Genomic DNA, 13,600 nt, shown 5'->3' with positions numbered 1-13,600 from the left:
GACGCTACAATTTCTTCGATGAATGGTGGTAGGTATTTTCTTTCTCATACTATGGCGTTTACCATCAATACACACTTTTGCTATTCAGGAAAGAACAAAAAGATTCCAGCTCCTCTAATGAACCATGGATGCCATTGGTGGTGAGGCTTGTGTGCCTCAGTGATACAGATAGCCTTACTGCAGATGTAACTGCAATGAAACAGTATCTGTTGAGAGGCCAGACAAACATGTGGTTCCTGAAGAGGGGCAGCAGTCTTGTCAGTTAGTGCTGGGGAAATAGTCTGGATGATTGACTGATCTTGTAACATCAACCAAAGTGGCCTTCTTGTGCTGGTACTGCAAATGGCTGAAAGCAAGGAGAAACTAGCCATAATTTTTCCCTGAGGGCATGCAGCTCTGCTATATGGTTAAATGATGGTGACATCCTCTTGAGTAGGAGGCTGTCATTATCAAGATAGAGAAAACTGGCATTCTATGGATTGGAGCATTTAATGTCAGATCCATTAATTCGGTAGGTAGGTTAGGAAATTTAAAAAGGGAAACGGATAGGTTAAAGTTAGATATAGCGGGAATTAGTGAAGTTAGGTGGCAGGAGGATCAGGACTTCTGGTCAGGTGAATACAGGGTTATAAATATAAAATCAAATATGGGTGTTGCAGGAGTAGGTTTAATAATGAATAAAAAAAAAAAAAAAAAAAAAAAAAAAAAAAAAAAAAAAAAAAAAAAAAAAAAAAACAGGAGCGTGGATAAGCTACTATGAACAGCATAGTGAAAGCATTATTGTAGGAAAGATACACGAAGCCCACACCCAACACAGTAGTAATATTTCGTTCCATCTAGATCCACAGATGAAGAAGAGATTGAAATATGTATGGTGAAATAAAAGAAATTATTCAGATAGTTAAGAGAGATGAAAATTTAAGTCATGAGGGACTGGAATTCGATGGTAGGAAAAGGACAAGAAGGGAAAATAATAAGTGAATATGGTCTGGGGGGAAGGAATGAAAGAGGTGCCTTGTAGAATTTTGCACAGAGCATAATTTAATCATAGCCAGCACTTCTTTTAAGAGTCATGAAAGAGGTTTGTATAAATGGAAGAGACCTGGAGACACCGGAAGGTTTCAGATTGCTTATATAATGGTAAGATAGACATTTCAGAACCAGATTTTAAATTGCAAGACATATCCAGGGGCAGGTGTAGACTCTGACCACAATTTATTGGTTATGAACTGTAGATTATAACTGAACAAAATGCAAAAAGGTAGGAATATAAGGAAATGGGACCTGGGAGAAGAAATAAAAACCTTGAGGTTTGCCAATGACATTGTAATTCTGTCGGACACAGCAAAGGACTCAAAAGAGCAGTTGAATGGAATGGACAATGTCTTGAAAGGACATGTATGTAGATTGTAGAGGGAAACAGAGACATGAATACAGTAAGCATATTCAGAACGATGTAGGCTGCAGTAGTTACTCAGAGGTGAAGAGACTTGCACAGGATAGAATAGCATGGGGAGCTGCATCAAACCATTCTTCTGACTGAAGACCACAACAGCAACAAGGAAAAGATATTGCTACTCACTGTAAAGATGACACATTGATCTGCAGACAGGCACAGTGAAAAGATACTTACACATTAGCTTTCGGCCAAAGCGTCCTTCAGGAAAGGAAAAACAAAACCAACCCCCCCCCCCCCCCCCCCACACACACACACACACACACACACACACAGATATATTCATTCACGCAAACAAGCGGTCATATGTGTGTGAGGTATGCTTGCTTGTGTGAATGAGTGTATATATATATGTGTTTGTTTGTTTGTTTTTACTTTTCTGGAGAAGGTTTTGGCCGAAAGCTAATGCGTGTCTTTTCATTGTACCTGTCTGTAACTCAATGTGTCCTCTTTCCAGTGAGTAGCAATCTATCTTTCTAAATTTTAAAGATGTTGTGAGGTTATTCAACTTCTGATTTTGCCTCACATAAGGATGTGAAAATAAAACCATCTCTGTTATTTGGACTTCCAAAGATTTTCAACCAGAGGACGTAAATTCTGTCCCTTACATTCATTAAATATTTTATTTGCATCTATCTGTCAATGCTGTGCTTTGTACATTGCTCAGCTAAATTTTGTTGATGTTGTGATAGTCGTCAGTCCAAAGAGTAGTTTGAAGCAGCTCTCCACACTAGTTTATCCTCCCTCAAAACTTCACTCCATTGCCGAACTGATATTTTCTTAATGCCACAGGATGTGATCCATCAACCAGTCCCTTCTTTTAGTAAAGTTGTGCCATATTTCCCCATGCCCCCACTTCAAATTTGCTTCAGTGCCTTCTCATTAGTTAGTTGATCATCCCATCTAATAATGAGCATGTATGACCCTAGTTGTTCTTGTGCCCTAAAACAAAATAACGAAACCAATCCCATCTAATATTCAAAATCCTTCTGTAGCGACCTATTTCAGAAGGTCCTATTCTCTTCTTGGCCACACTGTTCATCATCCACATTTCATTTCCCTGCAAAGCGTCACTCTAAACAAATGCTTTAAGAGAAGACTTCCTCACATACGAATTTGTATTCAATTTTAATAACTTTATCTTTTTTGGAAGCTTTTTTCTTGTTACTGTCAGTCTGCCTTCAACATCCTTCTGTTTACTTTGGTAAGTCACTTATTTTGCCACCCACATAACAAAACTCACTGCCTTTAAAGTGTAATTCCTCAATCTAATACCCACAGTGTCATCTGATTTAATCTGACTGCATTCAAATAACCTTGTATTAAATTTGTTGGTGTTCATCTTATAAACTCTCTTTCAAGATACTGCCCATTCTGTTCATCTGCTCTTAAAAGTCCTGTGCCATTTCTGACAGAATTATGTCGTCATAGGCAAACCACAAAGTTTTAATTTCTTTTTGGTGAACTGCAATTCACTTTCCAAACTTCTCCTTGGTTTCCTTTGCAACTTAATCAGTATAAATATTGAATTACATCAAGAATTGTGTACCGTGCTGACTCACTCTGGTCTCAACTACTGCTTTTGTTACATGCCGTGTGACTCTTATGAATGCAGTCTGGTTTCTGTACAAGTTGTATATAATTTTTCACTCAATGTATTTCCATTATACCTTGAGCGTTTCAAAGAGTGCATTCCAGTCATCATTGTAAAAAGCTTTATGTAAGTCTACAAATTCCATGAACATAAGTGTGCTTCCTTTTGACCTATCTTCTAAGATGATTTGTAGGATCAGTATTGCTTCATGTATTCCTATATTTCTGTGGAACCAAAACTAATTTTCCCCAATGTTGGCTTATACAAATTTTTCCCATTCTTCTGTAAACAGTTCATGGCAGTATTTTGTATCCATGATTTATGAAGCTGATATTTTGGCAACACTCACAGCTGTCAGAACCTGTCTTTGGAATTTGAATTATCACAGTCTTCATGAAGTCCGTGGTTATCTCATATATTTTGTGTCCCAAGGGAATAGTTTTTTCATATCTGGCTTTCCCAAGGACCTTAATAATTCTGAAGGAATATCATCTACTCTAGGAACCCTGTTTTAACTTTTTTTCTGTGCTCTGTTGTATTCTTTTCACAGTATCATATCTCCCATCTCATTTTATCTGCTTCTTTGTTTTCTGTAACAATGTTTTGAAGTTCGGTTCCCTTGGATAGTCCTTCAGGGTCTACCTTTCAGCCTTACTTTCTTTGTTTAATACTAGCTTGTGATTTGAGCTATTTTGTGTAAGTGCTCCTCTTCTTTTTGAAGGTCTCTTTAATTTTCTTATAGGTTGCATTGATCTTTCTGGTAGGTATTCATGCTTCTGCACCCTTGCATTTGTCCTCCAGCCATTCTTGCTTTACAGTTTGGCACTTTCAGACAATCTCGTTTTTTAGTTCTGTATTGCCTTTTGCCTGCTTTATTTGCTGCATTTTTATATTTCTTCTTTTCAGCAGTTAAACCCAATATCATGTGTATTATCAATGATTTCTACTTGACCTTGTCGTTTCCTCATGTTAGACTTGTGCTGCCTTCACTATTTCATCTCTCAAAGTTACCCATTTTTCTTCTGTTGTATTCATTCCTTATTTGTCAGTCAATCATTGCTTAATGTTCTCTTTGAAAATCTCAAGAACATCTGGTTCTTTTTGTTTATCGAGGTCCCATCTCCTTAATTTCCTACCTCTCTGTATTTCATTTTGTTTCAATCTTCAGTTAATAAGAAATAAATTATAGTCAGATTTTACATCTGTTCCTGGAGATGTTTTACAGTTTAAAATCTGGCTTCAAAATCCGTGTCTGACCATTTCATAATCTATGTGAAACCTTCGTGTGTGCAGGGCTCTCTTCCACATATACAGCCACATTGCACGGTTTTAAAAACAAGTGTTTGTGTGCCAAAGTGTGCCCTGTGCAGAATTCCACCTGGGGGCTTCCGGTTTCATTCCTTTCTCCAGTCCATATCCTCATACTGTTTTTCCTTAACTTCCTTTTCTCATACTATCAAATTCAAGGTACCCATCACAATTAAATTTTGATTTGCAGTAACTATCAGAATAATTTCTTTTACTTTATCATACATTCTTTCAATTTCTTTTTTGTATGTGGAACTGGTGGACATGTAAACTTGTACTGTTGTGGTGGGTGTTGGCTTTGTATCAGTTGGCTACAGAAATGGAGTCACCATTTTGTTCACAGTAGCTTACCTATATTCCTAAAATCACATTCCGTATTAGGCCAGATTCTGCATTACCGTTATTTGATTTTGTGTTCACAACCAGAAGTTCTGCTCTTCCTGTCACCATACTTCACTGATTCCCACTGTATCTAACCTCAACCTATCCATTCCTGTTTTTAAATTCTCTATTCTACCTATCCTGCTAAGGGACCTAACATTCTAAGCTCCAATCCCTAGAATATCGGGTTTGGCTCTGAGCACTGTGGGACTCAACTGCTGAGGTCATAAGTCCCCTAGAACTTAGAACTACTTAAACCTAACGAACCTAAGGACAACACACACATCCATGCCCGAGGCAGGATTCGAACCTGCGACCGTAGCGGTCGCGCGGTTCCAGACTGTAGCGCCAGAACCGCTCGGCCACCAGCGGCCAGCGTATCGGGTTTCTTTTTTTCTGATGACAAGTACCTCCTTAATAGTCCCCATCTCATGATCCAAATGTGGGAGTGTTTTACCTCTGGAATATTTTAGCCAAGATGGTGCCATCATCATTAAGCCTTATAGTATAACTCCATGTCCTCAGGAAATATAACAGCTGTAGTTTCCTCATGCTTTGTCATTTGCAGTACCAACATAGCAAGGCCACTTTGGTACTAGGCCAAGTTAGTCAATCATCCTGACTGTTGCTCATACAGATACTGAAATGTCTGCTGCCCTTCTTTAGGAACCATATGTCAGTGTGGCCTCTCTACAGATACCTCTCCAATATGGTATGCCATAAACTAATCAACCTGGGGTTCTCAAGTATGGCACAGCTGTCTGCGTTGTTGAGGCATGCAAGCCACCCTAACTTTGCAAGATACATAGTTCTTACCTTATGAAAACAATAAGGACAACTTACATTAAGGGCTGGGGGCTGGCATAGATTATACAACAGGGCATGCACCTAACCACAGCCACAAGTTATTGGATGGGGCTTTTAATGTACATATGACATCCTGTAGAACATACTCAGATTCCCTAGCTTTTTCTTGCCAAGTGTGAAAAAAATCCTTCCATAATTTTTAAAACAATTTCATAGTTCGAAATTTGAGCATTTTGATCATTGCAGGACTAGCCATTGAACGTGATTATTCATTAGTAGGGTTGTAAGTCATTACCTTGTCTTCTTGAGAACCCCAGGTTGATTAGTTTCTTACTTGAGCACCGTAGTCTGTATATTTCAGCATGATGAAAAATCTTCAGGAATGTGAAACCAGGTATAGAGTAAATTAACATTCTGTGTTTGGTGTTACTCTCTTTATTTTTGCATTATTATCAATCGGCTACTATTATAAACCACCTCCAGGTGCTCTGAATTTCTAACTGACATAATTGATGATTCAAACAATGGAAAGTCCAGGTTGGAAAAAATCAAAGGATAGATTGCTACTCACCATACAACAAAAAGACTTTTACATGTTGAGCTTTTGGCCAAAGCCTCCTTCAGAAAGGATAAAACACATGCATGCGCGCGCGCGCGCGCGCGCGCGCGCACGCGCACACACACACACACACACACACACACACACACACACACACACACACACACACACACACACACAAAAAAACAAGCACACCTCGTGCACTTTTACTGACTTACTGGAACAGCTTTAGGCTAGGCAATGTGTCAACATTAATGTACAGATAAAAAAAATATATAAAATTTTTATTTTGCTGTATTTTTATAAATTTTTTGCAACTGGGCCTTTATTATTATTATTATTATTATTTATTTTATGGCTTTCATTGGACCACTCTAGTCAAAAATACAAAGTTGTAAACAAGTTGTTACACAGGGATACAATTTGGCTCAACAATAACTTAATATGATATTAAGGTAATATAATTATTAGTCTATTCTTATATGAAAGGTGTTTTGCTCTTCTGTCTGCCCAATATTTCCTCATTCTTTCAGATATTTTCTTTCTTTCTTCATCTGAGACCACTCTTCCTGTACTCCTTTTATTGATTTTCATTTGTAGTCTTGTTTGCGGGTCTTGCAGTATTCTGGTTTTCTCTGTCTTGTTTTTTAGGTCATCTACTGTAATTTGGAGTTTTTTTTATATCTTCCTTAATTTCTGTGATCCATTTAATGTCACTCTTGCTATTCCACAATTTTTGTATTATTTTTTTACTAATTCTGTTTTCTGGAGTTCTCATCAGGTGTCCAAAGAATGAGGTGCGTTTCTTCCTCATCGTGCTCATGACTGGTTCTATTTTCTTATATGCTGTTTCATTTGATGCTATTCTCCAATGTCCGTTTATTTTATACTGTTTATTTATACATGTCCTAATTATTCTTCTTTCTATTTTTAGTATTCTGTCAATTTCTGCTGTATTAGTTATTTTGAGGATAGTTTCAGCTGCATATGTTATTTCTGATTGTGTAACTGTTTTATAGTGTTTTAATTTTACATCTATAGATAGGCTCTTTTTGTTGTATGTAGTTTTGGTAATGTAATATGTGTAGTTCAGTTTTTTTTTTTTTTATTCTATTCTGCCATGATGGTTTCTCATTTAGATTGTATGTTATTATTTTGCCTAAATATTTAGATTTATCAACAGTTTTGATTTCCTGTCCTCCTATTGTAATTTTGTTTGCAAGTGGTGGATCAGTTAGCATACTCTCCATTTTTTTCAAATGATATTCTAAAGCCTACTTTCTCTGCTATTTCTTGTAGTGATTTCACTTGTTGCCTGGCTTCTTAAACGGTGTTGACTAGGGGAACAAGATCATCAGCGAATCCCAAGCAGTTTAGGCTAATATCATCTTTTGAACTTCCAATTCTTATCATCTTTAGGTTGTCCTTGTACCATTCTCTCATTGTGTATTCCAGTGCACAGTTGAACAGTAATGTTGATAGGCAGTCACCTTGTCTTAAGCCTGTTTTTATGAGGAACTGTTCCGAAATTTCTCCTCTAAACTTCACTTTTGATTTGGTGTTGGTTAGAGTGAGTTGTATTATTTTAATTAGTTTTGGATGGAGTCCGAGATTTCTTAAAATTTTTAATACTGAAGGTCTGTGAAGACAGTCATGTGCCTTCTTAAAATCTACAAATGTTATTGCCAGAGGTTTGTTCAGTTTCTTGTAGTATGCCATAATCAATTTTAAACTAATTATCTGCTCTGCACAGCTTCTCCATGGTCTGAAACCTCCCTGATATTCCCCTAACTCGTGCTCTAATTGCTCCTTGATTCTTTCATATAGGATCTTGGATAGAATTTTGTATGTGCAATCTAGGAGAGAGATTCCTCTGTAGTTGTCTTGGTTGCTCTTACCTCCCTTTTTGTGTAGTGGGTGGATGATAGCTTTGGTCCAATGTTTGGGGAATCGTTCTGTTACCCAAATTTTTGTTAGAGCCGTGTGTAAGGAGGTCTTGACTGTGTCACTCGCATATTTCCACATTTCAACAAAAACCTGATCTTCTCCACATGCCTTATAATTTTTTTGTTCTTTAAGAATTTTTTCTACTTCTTGGAAAGTTGGAGGGTCTAGTTTGTTAGGTTTGGTTTTTATTGGGGTATTTATGTTGGTTTGTAAGGGTTCTTTGGGTTCCTCACAATTCAGAAGTTTCTTAAATACTTTTGTCATGATTTCTGCATTTTGCTTGTTACTGTGTGTCATTCTTCCATCTTCATCTTTCAGTATTAGTGTAGGGGCTTCATATTGTTATAGTTGTTTTCCAAAGATTTTATAATAGTTCCTGGAGTTGGTTTTATGATAATTACCTTCTACAGAGTTTATAATATCTTTATGGAATCCTCTCTTGATTCGTCTAATATTTTGTGTGATTTTTTTTTTCTTTTATTTTTTAGGTTGATGGCATTTTCTTCAGTTTTATGTGTTTGAAACTTTAACCATGCTTGGTGTCTATCTTCATGGAATTTGTCACATTCTGATGTCCACCATGCACGTTTCCTTCATGGGTTCAAGGAAGCTAGATTCTCTGCTTCTTTTTTAAGATTAGGCACTAGTTGTTCTAGATCATCCGTTAATTTGATGGTTTGTGTTATTTGTTGGTATTTATTATTTTTAATTAGCTGATGTGGGTCAAACCTCCTTTTTATTTTATTAGTTTTTTCGGTCCTCTTCTTTAGCGGAGTGAATTTGATTTTAATTTTAACTATAGAATGGTCTGAGCCTGTGTATACTCCTCTCAGTACTTTAATATTGTGGATCTCCTTATGAAAAATTTTGTCCATACAGACATGGTCTAGCTGCCACTCCCCCTTTCTCCAGTCTGGATGTTTCCATGTTTTAAGTTTACTTGGCTTCCTCTTAAAGTATGTTGATTTAGATATAAGGTTGAATATAATGGAAGGAAACGTTCCACGTGGGAAAAATTATATATAAAAACAAAGATGAGGTGACTTACCGAACAAAAGCGCTGGCAGGTCGATAGACACACAAACAAACACAAACATACACACAAAATTCAAGCTTTCGCAACAAACTGTTGCCTCATCAGGAAAGAGGGAAGGAGAGGGGAAGACGAAAGGAAGTGGGTTTTAAGGGAGAGGGTAAGGAGTCATTCCAATCCCGGGAGCGGAAAGACTTACCTTAGGGGGAAAAAAGGACAGGTATACACTCGCACACACGCACATATCCATCCACACATACAGACACAAGCAGACATATTTGTGTTCTCTGCAGAGTTCTACAAGTCTTTGACCATTTTTGTTCATAAATTTATGTGGACTCCATTTTCCAATTATATCTCTATATTTCCTTTCATCTCCCAACTGAGCATTGAAATCTCCCAATAAGATTTTTACATTCTTTTTATTTACTCTGTTCACAGTTTTTTTCTATAAGGTCCCAAAATTTATCTACTTCTTCCTTTGTTTTTGTTAGACAATTTTTTTCATTTGTTGGGGCATGAGCATTTGTTATTGTATTGGTTTTATTCATTGTTTTAAAGCTTAGTCGCAATTCTTGGTGATACTGCTTGGAAATCCGTTACTGAATCTGTTATTTTTATGTTTACTAAAAACCCTGTTCCAACTGGGGACATTGTTTCAGTGCCCTCGGTCCTGGTTTCCCATTATAAATTCTGTATCCTTGTGATTCGAATGGGTCCTCTGTGGTGTTTCTCATTTCTTGGATCGCTGTTATTAAATTTTTTTGTTTATTTAGTTCATCTGTGAGCTCCTTGAGTTTTCCGGTCTGAAGTAGTGAGTTTATGTTGTGTGTTGCTATATAATTTATCTGCTCATGTTTAATCTTCTTTTTGTGTTTTAGTGTGCATTTTGATGGCTGCAAACACTCCGATTCGTTGCTGTCTTCTAGTTGACTACCCACCGAATCTGATGTAACCTTTTCCTGCCTTTTCGAGCAGGACAGTGGAATTTTTTTACTGAAAGACCTTTCCATTTTTGACTTTCGAAGGTTGTCAGCCTTAGTTGGAGCAAGCTCTGATTTACAACTGGGCCTACTAAGCCATGGAAAATTCAAAATTCAAAATTTAAAATTTAAAATAACTTGCACTTTTTTCAGTTATTCTATTTGGTTACTTTTCAACTGTCTCAAAATACAAATAATTTGTGAAGGGAATAGCATGCTTTTAAATTATTTTCAATTTTTTCAGTATTTTTAGCAGTTTATGTTCTTCCTTTGCTGAGTAATTTATGAACAGACTTATTACTGTCCACCACTTCATGTTATGATAACTTAACATCTTCAGATGGCACACACATGTTGTGGAACGATTTCAACCAGACTTGGTACACATATCATTTACTATCTGGAGAGAGTCACTATGGAGATAAGAACCACCCACCTCTCAGAGGGGTGGGGGTGAAAAAGCAGTGTAGCCCACAATGTGAGAATACTCATGGTTCAGTTATCCAGTATTTGATAATGAGAACACTTAGAGACTTGCAGCAAACTGTACACATAATTTCAATGCTTTAAAAAACTTTTTCTTGCTGACGACCCCCACAAAATGATGAAAGGAAGAAAAAGTTTATTGCATACTACAGTTTTGCTGTTCATGCAGTAAAACTGCCACATGAAGCATGACATTTTAATTTATTGCTTCCTTACTACTGACAGTGTTCATGACACATTTTGCAGACAATATTCACATATACCACTAAAAGTACAAGAAAAATTACATCATTGTATGACACTTAGTTCAGGAGATACAATGTCATAAACACTGAATGCATGAAAAAGTACTGCATCATGCTAGACATTTAATTCTATTACTGTGTTGCTACTAACTCTATTTGCAGCACTTTCCACAGGCAGTATCAACATATGTTGCTAAATGTACCAACAAAAATATATCATTGTATGACATATAGTTCAGGAGATATGATGTCATAAATGTTAAGCTGTGTGAAAGTAAAACTGCAGGGCGAAATTCACTAGACATAGAGGTGAAATATGTGTACAAATACATGTGAAATATCTTTGACCTGTGTGTATGAGAGCAATGCCATGGGTAAAAAACTCATTCTAAACCCCTATAATGATTTCAATGCAATTTGGAACACACACTAGTTACAATCTGGAAAGAAATATTGTAGGGGTAAGAACCACCAGCCTCCTATTGGGGTGAGTGTGATAATATGGAGAGAGAAGGGAAGACGAGAAAATGGACAGACAATGAAGGTGGCGGGGGGGGGGGGGGGGGGGGGAGGGGGAGGGGGAGGGAGGGAGACAAATGGAGGAGGAGGTGGATCTATAGAAGACTGGACTTGATAAATACCCAGGCAATGCTGGGTGGCTCAGCTAGTTTCACATAAATTTCAAATAAGCACCTCTATGTGTTACTGAGAAAAATGGGGTCTTGACAGACAGACAACAAAGTGGACCTATAAGAAACCTGTTTTGACTTATTGAGGCATGGAACCCCAAAAGTGAAGAATCCAGAAGACATGGATGTCTTTGTAGCTTCGTTTATGTACACATGCGTTGCAATGCAGTGGGTATATAAACGATTAGAGTTGCAATTCTCTGAGACTGGTAGAAAGGTCAACAAAGTGTGTTAGAGTTTTGTGTGTTTAATTTAGGGTCTAAAAGGGGCATGAACAGCATCAGATATTGAGTGATCATTGTGAAAGACATGGAGATTCCACATATGCGTGTGAGACAGCATTATGAATATCTGACAGAGTTTGAAATGGGCCTCGTTGTGGGTTTTCATTTGGCTGGCTGGTTGAATCATCAGTATACAGATTTGTGGGGCATTGAGATGTGACAGTGATCTGATGTTGGACTGCATGGGAATATGAGGGTAAGCATACTTGTCATAAAGTCTCTGGCTGACCATGGCCGATTGCCAAAAGGGAGGAGTGCCTTACTGTGCACGAAACACATCGTAATCCCTTCGCATCTGTGCCTGTCACCCAAGAATGAGTAATGAACTTCCTGCAACCTTCTGCGTCGTCCCACACTGTCAGCCAGAGACTAGCAGCAACTGGGCAAGGGAGTTACCATCAAATGTTTAGGCTGCCATTTGAGTGGTCCCATGGCCGGGAAGTATACAACAGGTAATGATGAATGGCATCACTGTGTGTTCACTGATGAATCACAATTCTGCACTACCACAGATGACTATCATCAGCAAATATGGTGGCAACCTGGCAAGAGGTCCCCACTCTTCAAATGTTTAGGAGAGGCACAGAGGAGAATAGATGGGGGAGGGGGGGGGGGAGGGACAGGCGAAAGAGGAAATTGACCAATAGAAGATTGGACTAAATGAATACCCAGGCAACGCTAGGCATAGTGGTGTGGGGTGCCATATGGCATGAATTCAGGTCATATCCCTTTTCTTACCAGTAGATCCGTAATCTACAAATTAATGTTATTGTTCATGAGATCTAGTCTACAAGTAATAATCCACAACTTGTAAGTGCAGGCAAAGGTTATTGATTACACCCACTTGCAAGTTCTCAGGTAATAGTTTGGTAACATGATATCAAGTTCAGTTTAACTAAATGTATTCCACATTCCCTAGTGAGCAAATGTTTTATATCACTGCATCAAGTAGTCGTGGATCAGTGCGTAATATATTGTATCAAGGAAGTTCACCCACAACAGTGTTTGTGTAGTCAAGTATACCAGCAATTAATCCTTTGTACCATAAATCTCAGGTTTCAGGCCTTGAGAACACAGAATCCTGCAAATTTTTAGTCTATTACCAACATAAAGTCTGTTTCTTCTGAAAATTTGTGTGTCGAGCAAACACAGGCTTTGTACAAACTGTGGCAATTGGAAAAATTTGTGTGTTTACAGTCTGCTCAAAAACAGAGCTCTCGTGCTGCATGAATGCCTCTACTGCCTCTTACGCAGTGTGTACACAAAAACACTCAGCCTGGGAGGCATGGGTGCACCACCTTATACGTGCTCTCCCCAAATCCACTACCATCTTGAACTGCCCTGTGTAAAATTTAGAAAAAGACATTTATGTAAATTTGACAATCATGACATCGAGGTTACTACAACAGTTGTTTCCTTCTTTCCATGTCGGTCATTTTGAGACCTTAGTCAGTTCTACATATACTGTATCTATTTTAATCTCTAAAATGGTAAATTGATCAAACCTATATGAAACAACACAAACCTGCCTAAATATTATTTGACTGATTAAGGGTCCACATCATTTTGAAGTAGCTACTTATGCACTTTTTATTGATGCTGCAAGCTTTACACATTTCTTGCCAGTTTTCAATTAGTCAGTTTTCAGAATTGCCAATTCAATTAAATCTTTATTTTACCAAGAAATTTATCTTCTGTTTACAAAGGAAGAAGTTTACATAGGAAGACAGGTAATGCAGTACCTACATCACGTTGTCATCTTACATGTACACGCATTGTGGCTTAGTTTGTTTATTGCTTACTTTTAAATTGTTTTGTTGTGTCTGAA

At 37.6% G+C, this 13,600-nt stretch overlaps 1 protein-coding gene across 5 annotated transcripts in view; it reads left to right on the top strand.

Annotated features, from left to right (window-relative positions):
• Positions 1-13,600, top strand: part of LOC126469771 (putative transmembrane protein 183BP) — a 95,794-nt gene that overhangs the window by 79,293 nt on the left and 2,901 nt on the right. Inside the window, exon 7 of one of the 5 annotated variants that reach the window (XM_050097001.1) lies at positions 9,967-10,228. The exons of the other annotated variants lie outside the window; for them this stretch is intronic. Coding sequence (XP_049952958.1) covers positions 9,967-9,978 — 12 coding nt within the window. The 3' untranslated portion in view covers positions 9,979-10,228. Of the gene's footprint in view, positions 1-9,966; positions 10,229-13,600 lie in introns of those variants that run through there. 5 annotated transcript variants of the gene reach the window in all.

The sequence above is a fragment of the Schistocerca serialis genome, chromosome 3 (assembly GCF_023864345.2).
Source record: "Schistocerca serialis cubense isolate TAMUIC-IGC-003099 chromosome 3, iqSchSeri2.2, whole genome shotgun sequence".
NCBI classification, from domain to species: Eukaryota; Metazoa; Arthropoda; class Insecta; order Orthoptera; family Acrididae; genus Schistocerca; species Schistocerca serialis.
The sequence above is the reverse complement of the archived record's forward strand: the minus strand, read 5'-3'. Positions and strand labels throughout refer to the sequence as shown.